This window comes from Periplaneta americana, chromosome 9 (assembly GCF_040183065.1).
Source record: "Periplaneta americana isolate PAMFEO1 chromosome 9, P.americana_PAMFEO1_priV1, whole genome shotgun sequence".
Classification (NCBI taxonomy): Eukaryota; Metazoa; Arthropoda; class Insecta; order Blattodea; family Blattidae; genus Periplaneta; species Periplaneta americana.
In genome coordinates this window covers 85,984,671-85,992,335 of record NC_091125.1, presented here as the reverse complement: position 1 = coordinate 85,992,335, position 7,665 = coordinate 85,984,671, and the positions used below count along the sequence as shown (strand labels likewise).

Here is a 7,665-nt window from a genome sequence, read left to right as displayed (position 1 = left end):
TGGTTGAATTGTTTATGCCTTAAATTTAATTAACTTGTTTTGTATTATACATGTAGCTCAACTTATGAATGATCGTTTGCGTTTGTAAATTTAATAATCTGATTGGCTATGTATTGTATACTTTTAGTAGAGCCATCGATGTAGCTCAGTCGGCAGACTCGCTGGGCTGCTGATCCGGAGCTGCGTTCGGGCTTTGGTTGGATCCCCCTTTGGTCTTTGGTTTCTTCCGAGGTTTTCCCCAGCCGTGGGACTGAAGCCGGATGGTCTATGGCGAGTCCTTGGCATCAACCCCTTTGATTTGATTACCTGGTTGGGTTTTTCCGAGGTTTCCCCCTCCAAAAGGCAAATGCCGGGTAATATTTTGGCGAATCCTCGGACCTCATCTCATCTCACTACATCTCGCCAAAATGTAAAAAAAAAAAATGTAAAAAATTGCACAAAATTGTAGAAAATTACTAAATTGTAAAACTATAAAAATTTGTAAAAATTGTAATTGTAATATTGTAAAATGTTGACTTGTTCCACATCTTAAAGCTTCATTGCTCATGTAAGATCTATGGAATAAAATAAATGAATGAATGGATGAATCCATATGGTTGCTGTACCCCTCAATAGTAAATACATAATCTCTTCCGGCCATCTTTCAAAATATTACACACAAAATTACAAACATGAACAATATTCTAACTACTCCCTCTTAAATATTTGATATTTTGATTTGAACATAATCAGCTGATTGGTAGTTTTCACCTCTGGCCGATTTAAGCGTGACAGTAGCGCGCCGCCAATTTCAAACCCAGTTTTCACCTAGTATGCGCACCACCAACCATTTACGATAATCATTAATTACAAAATTATAATACTGCAAGCACAAGTGCTACGCGTATCGTAACCAAATTATAGAGCTTCCAGAGGCATAAAATGCTTAATTAAAGTTTCTTTTCTCTCCAAAAGGCTCTATGTTCTGTGTGTTTCTATTGAATGAGTTTTATTATTCCACTGTTGGCGACATTGATAATCACGTGCGCCAACAGAATGGTTTTGAATTCAACATGGCTCTTCTTAGGTTATTAAGTAGAAGACCTTATTTCTATTTTGTTGTCCAAGAGAAAGTAAGGTTGAATAGGTACGTTTTATACATTATTTGTTGGTAAACCGACATTACTTGTTTAGACGGTATGGAGCAGTTTCACACATGTTGTATGTTCGTATTTTTAGTCAATAGTCCGAACCTCGTTAGCAACACCAATAAAGCATCATTCATGAGGTAACGAACTAAGCTAGGAGATAATGGAATAATGTGACCAGTTCCATACATGGCTATTGCACTAATCAGATTTCAGATGTATGCAAAAATTTCCTCCCTCTGACACATGTGAAGTTAGATGTAGAACTACAGCCTGGTAATAGATGTGTCAGTCTGAACCTCTATCAAAGGCAACACAGGCTGTAGCGGAGTGTAGATAAAATACGCGCCCCACAGTTGACAGTTTTGGGTGAAACTTAGGTAATTTCGCCACACTACGTACGGAAGAGAAAGCGTATTTATACAATTTTCGGTGAAGGTTACTTATGTCCCGGCCACTATAGGAACTTGCTAAAATACCTTGGATTTATAGTATTGATTATTAGAAATTGACGTGATCAATGTATTTCCACTCAACCCGCCCTAATTACGTACCTTGTATACGAAAATCGTCCGTAAATGAAGAATACGGCCATATATCCTTGATGTGACAGTGAGCTTCAGTGTCGCCAATATAGTAATAATATTACACGTCTAATCAAGCCTAACCTGACCTCTCACGTAATACTACACAACTAATCACATTCCTCTGCCTCATATTACTTAAATCAACTAAGAGGTCTCTTAGAATATCTCATCTTTAGCCTCTGTTCAAATCTTCTGTTCTCAATCTAAGAAGAAAAGTTATGCTCTGCAAAATGCTGATTTTACCAATCCTAACTTACGTCATCCCAGCTTGGTGTTATATTCCAAAAACAGTCTCAATCTCTTCGAATTGTTAAAAAATAAAGTGCTCCGAATAATACATAATTCAGACTGGTACGTAACTAATGCATAAATACACTTTGATCTGGACATGACATTTCTGAAAGATTCATTGCGTGAACAAGTTAAGAAGTTTATAACAGTGCAAACTCTAGTGAAAATCCATTCATCAAGCGTCTTGGTCAATACAATGCAAACTTCTACAAGAAGCACAGAACACCAAAATCTTTTTTAAGTGAATAACATGCACTTTTCCACAACCTCCGACTTTCTAACATCTACATTAATGTCTCCGTGTCCAATTGTATTGACAGCTCGAGATGAACAATACTTGTGCATTATTATTTGAATTTTATACTAAATATGAAAAGGCAGAAAACATATTTGTTTTGATGCTTTATCAATAAATTTCTGAATGTGAAAAAAAAATCACTTAAATAATTCCCTAGACTAATACACTAATCTTGTTGCATGCCTTGACTTAATGTCACTTACCTATACTCTCTTTTAACGTACCTAATCCACAAGAAACTTAAATCAGGCGTCAGTCCCCTGTGTGGTGTGGGGCAATATCGAGGATTGGCCTATCTTGGTTGAGCAGAGATAAAGTTAAGTCTCAGGTGTAATTATTTTTGAAGACACCATTGAACATTAAGGAATTTAATTTAAAGATTGCAGGAATTAAACATTTAATTTGTAATTGCTTACAGATTCTGAGTTATACAACTTAATAGACTTGTCCCATTAGCTGTTAACATTAATTTAATCTGTCTGGCTGGGGACAGTTTTACAAGGCTTTGTGTTTGGCCTGTTGCTTCATTTCAGTGAGAATTTACTACTTCTTGTCTATGGCCATAACAAACAAATTATCGTTAATACAGGCTTTTAAGAACTCTTGTTAAGTTTATAGCTTTGAATAATGTGAGTCTAAATCAGTTACGGATTTGGCAAATCCACATCTGTGGCTGCCAGCTTAGCAAGAAATTCAGACAGATCTATATTTTGTAATACTTGGTGGATAGATTACACTGAACAACAAATTTTTACCTTTTGTCTTGCTCAGAAATAAAAATAGGTGAATATAACTAATATGTGTACCCTAAATCTGAATTTAAAATCCAAAGTACCCCATGATGTACCATTTTCTCGGGGAAAATGAATTTTTTATGACAAAACTTATTTGTTTTTAATTTTACACTGCTACTGATAAAATTACAACACACCAGGAATTCAAAATTCCTCATAATACTTAAAAAATGTATACTGGATACAAAAATGATGTTACATAGTTTAAAACACAACAATAAAAATATTTCATGCATATGAGAAAAATCTCGGCATTTTAACTTGCATTTAAAATAATTTTCTGGAGGACTTCTGTTTATAACTAGACCTGTGGACTGTATTTTACAAGGAACCAACAATAGTCTGCAAGCGTGCTGGATGATGATCTTCCTTTATATCGTCTTTCCATTTCAGATATTTTTTGATGAAATCATCCCCCATACTCATCGCATACCATTCCGAAGTTAGGAGGAAAGAAATCCAAATGAGAATGTAAAAAGTGTATTTTGAGAGACATTACACTCCATTTTGTCATATGCATTTAACATGGTTTCCACAACAAATACTATGTAGGTCTCTGCCCTAGAAGTTCCAAGGAAATTTGAGTGAACGTCTTTGAAAGCGAGCCATGCCATTCTTTCTGTAACGGAAAAAGTTTTTCCTGAAACAAAGGCTCAGCCATAACTTCGTGAACCGATGAAAATGTCCTCTTTTAACTTGCCTTCACTCAAACTGGTAAGCTTTCCCTTTAAATACTGAAAACCACACCCTTGTTTATTAATTGCACAGACCTCACTTTGAAGTGTTATGAAATTTACTTAATAGAAGGGACCAGTATCTGTTTATTTATTAGAAGTACAAAATAACATGCCATAAGAAACCGGAAATAAGTCATACTCACAATATTCATTAGTTTTTGTTTATATCCCCAACCCACACCAGATGTTCCCTTGGGGGGGAGTGCTTATCGAAAAATGAAATACTATATATTACGTCAGTGGTAGCCAAACACCACATTGTGACGTAATAGAAATGCAACCCGCACACCATTATCGCAGGGAGAGGGTTGGAGTGGGCATCTCCTCAAGTAATGCAGCGAATAACAGTGCAGAGATGGACTGTGACCAAAAAACAAAAACAATATACTATTATTCTACTTATTAACTACAAGCACTTTTTTCCGTGTTAGACTTTATTCTCCTATTCATTATTTTTGTATTATTAATAAAATAAAATATATTTTATTTACCGTAAAAAGAATGTGTACTTTATAGACCTACATCAGCAGATATTTTTGAAATTAGAAAAACGTACCAGGCTGGTCACGAAGTTCTAAATTACACTACATACTTAAAAAACATCTTTTTACCCACCAAAATTCTTGAAACAACCTGTCCTCTTGTTCCAATCGACGCACCTGTTTAGAAGTGACGTATCACCATATTGCTGCAGTCATCACTGAGAAATGGAGGCAGTCTATTCTTAGATGCTGTTCCTCAGTTCGTGGAGTATTTTCTACTTTAGTTCATCTCAGACTAAAACCTACCTTTCCCCTCTGTACCCATTGGTAATATAGCCACAGCACATGATACGATCACGGACAGGTTTGCCTCCTCTACTGTACATAGTAACTTCTCTCTCATCAGGACAGTAGGGTAGGTAATGATTGGCTACTCACAGTACATACCTTCTTCCTCTCTCCCCACTTTCAACCCTGTCCTGCTTTCAGTAAAGCTCAAGCACAGGGTGTGTGTGTGGAAAAAGTTCTCCATGCTTTCTCAAGACATAATATATTGATAGATGCTCGAAGTTTAGTTATTCTTTAAAAGAAAAACTGGACATTTTGAAGTGACTGGATGTAGGGGAAATTATTTCTGGTATCCCAAGAAGTACAAATAGTCGAGAATCATCGCATGTATTAATGACTTAAACTCTTTAAATTCAAATATCTGTACTTGAATGAAATAAAAAAAAAAAAAAGTCTCATTTTTTTTATCCTTCAGTACACTAATGCACTTAGTTTATCAATGTTCCAATAAAAATTAGACTCCTCCAGACCTGCAAAATACTTAACTCCAGCTAATGGTTGGTTCTTCGTTGAAGAAGAATCTGTGCATCAAGGAAAATTTTGAGCTTCGCAAAGAGTTGGAAGTCTGATGAAGCCATTATCTGGTGAGTAAGGCAGGTGTGGCAACTATTCGTGTTCTCAGTTCATGTATTTTTTTGGCATAACGACACGTGTGGGCACACATTGTCTCGATGGAACAGGACGTTCTTCCTTACTAAACCTGGCCTTTTTTTTTTTCGTGTATATTTTGCTGTAGTTAGTCCAGGATGTTAGCATGAACAGACCCCCTTTCACATCCCAGAAAACTAATGTCGACCTTATTGCCTTTGCTTTCTTTGGTGGTGGAGAATCAACATGTTTCCACTACTTTGACCGTTGTTTTGTCTCTGGGGTATAGTATATAGTCTCATCTGTGGTCACAAACTGGCCGCAAAAAATGTTATTGGTTTTCCTGAAAACATTTACACTCTGATCCGGTATTGTCACAGCACCCATGTAGCAGATGATCCTCCAAGACCATTTTGTAATAATTTCTGGGGTAATGACACATCTTGACCAACCACTAGGCAAATCATCTTCTAAGCTCTCTGGCTAAATTTAAATTCGTTGGTCCACTTGACAACAGTTGAATATGAAGCAGTCTCCCAGTGTTCTGAAAATTGGCATTAATTTTACACTTTTCTTCACGAAGTACTTTATCACCGCTGGAATCTCGGTTTTTTTTCTATCTTCACAAATCACTACACAGGAACAACAGAGAGATGTCTACACAACTCTACCCAGAGCAATGATGCATCATGCATTTACTCATGAAGGATGACTAATCATTACACTAAAACCAGGTTGTGCTAGCAGTGACATCTGTTCATTCCGAGAACTTCTCAAACCACCCTCATACGATACAAATGCAAAACAAGACCATTATCGAAATAAAATGGTCTTACATAAAGTTAAAATTTATGTGTAATAGAAAATGGGTTTCCTACATTTGTATATTTGATTTTTTCTTCAGAAAAGGTAGCCAGCCAACCTTTCCACAGTTTTTTTTTTTTTCACTGCCAAGTAGTATCAATCGATTGTAAAGGTTTATGTAAGAGCAGAACAGAGACACCTGTATCATTTTTCCAGGATAGGAATGTTTTCATATCCAAATTGTTCAAAATCTTCAGAACAGTAAAGCCGTGGAATGCATGCAAAATGATGTTGGCTTTAAAGATTTAATACCTAACTTCGCCTAAGCAGCTCTGCAATATATCTGGGGTCCTACCAACAGTGTAGTGCTGAAAGATTTTTTCAGCAAATACAATTTAATTCTGATAGAGCAAAAAATACAGGCGTGTTCTAAGATTCCTTTCAATGCTGTCGCTGATTCATGAACATGATTATTAAAAAGATAGTAGGTAATTGAGCTTATTCTCTCCCAGAATAGAATATATCTGAATAGAAAAATAATGTAACTTGGACCCTTGTTCCAGGGTGAGGGGAGATTCTATTACGAAAGTTTCCCTTTAAAATGCAAAATGAAGAATAATAATGCTACATGTTAAAATCAAAGTGCTAAATTAAAAAAAAAAAATCACAGTAGTGAAAAGGTGGAGACTGCTTACATTGCAGAAACTTGGAAGAATGAAATCAATGGGGTTAGCAATATGCTCTGCTACTTCAGACTCTGGGAAATATCCGGTACTTAAATGATGCTTGGAAGCAATTATGTTAAAATCCCACACATTACATGGAAACTTCTAAATTTGATGTCCTATATGAAGGCCCAGTATTTCAGCCTTACGTCACAGTAATCCTAATAAAGATCGTCCATGTTCAGTCACCCAACAGTTTTAGAAGAAAAAATCCGAATAAATTAGTACCAAATTCTATAGGAATCAATTATTTAATAACCATTAAAGCAAACTGAAAAACCTGAGTTATTTTGAAGCATGATTGATCAATGTTACAATTAAATGTGAAAACAGAAGCAACAGTGCTCTATTTAGATCAATATTTTACATTTCCCTCAGAAATCGTCGAATCTGTCTCACACTGAAATCTTTTTCCTTTCCAGATTTGTACCACTTCATATAGCTTACATGCACGCACAAAAGGAAGATGAAATAGACAAGCCTATACCATTCTCCAAGAGCAAAGCAGCTACTTGGAAAGCACAAGCTACTAGAAGTGGAGAATCTGCTGTGGACTACCCCTGGTACCAATCTTACGTAATCTCCGCCAGCCTAACAATATTCATGCTTTACTTCTGTGTGTTCAGGGAAGAAAATGATATAGACGAAGAACTGGGGCGCTCTCTATACGACAGGATAGAAGGGTTAGAAGAACGGCAGTTACAGTTATCATTGGACTACAATGAGCAACATGGAAAAGACACATCGGCCATATTAGCAAGACTAGAACAACTTCAAAAGGAGAAGAACTCAGGATAACATGTAACCATTGCGTGAATAAAGACTATATTCCCACATATAACCTTTTATTTCTATAACATTACCTATATTATAATTATGAACAT

The 7,665-nt window shown here is 36.0% G+C and overlaps 1 protein-coding gene across 1 annotated transcript; it reads left to right on the top strand.

The window, feature by feature from the left end:
* Positions 1-1,011: 1,011 nt before the first annotated feature.
* On the top strand, positions 1,012-7,622 carry LOC138706175 (uncharacterized). Its single transcript, XM_069835191.1, has 2 exons — positions 1,012-1,126; positions 7,204-7,622. The coding sequence occupies exons 1-2, from the start codon at positions 1,053-1,055 to the stop codon at positions 7,577-7,579; spliced, it is 450 nt and encodes a 149-aa protein (XP_069691292.1). The 5' UTR covers positions 1,012-1,052; the 3' UTR covers positions 7,580-7,622.
* The last annotated feature ends 43 nt before the right edge of the window (positions 7,623-7,665 follow it).

Excerpts from the sequence above, each read along its gene's own strand:
- LOC138706175 (XM_069835191.1), top strand. The coding sequence starts at position 1,053 with ATGGCTCTTCTTAGGTTATTAAGTAGAAGACCTTATTTCTATTTTGTT. Across the intron at positions 1,127-7,203 it reads GAGAAAGTAAGGTTGAATAG|ATTTGTACCACTTCATATAG; the intron begins GTACGTTTTATA and ends TTTCCTTTCCAG.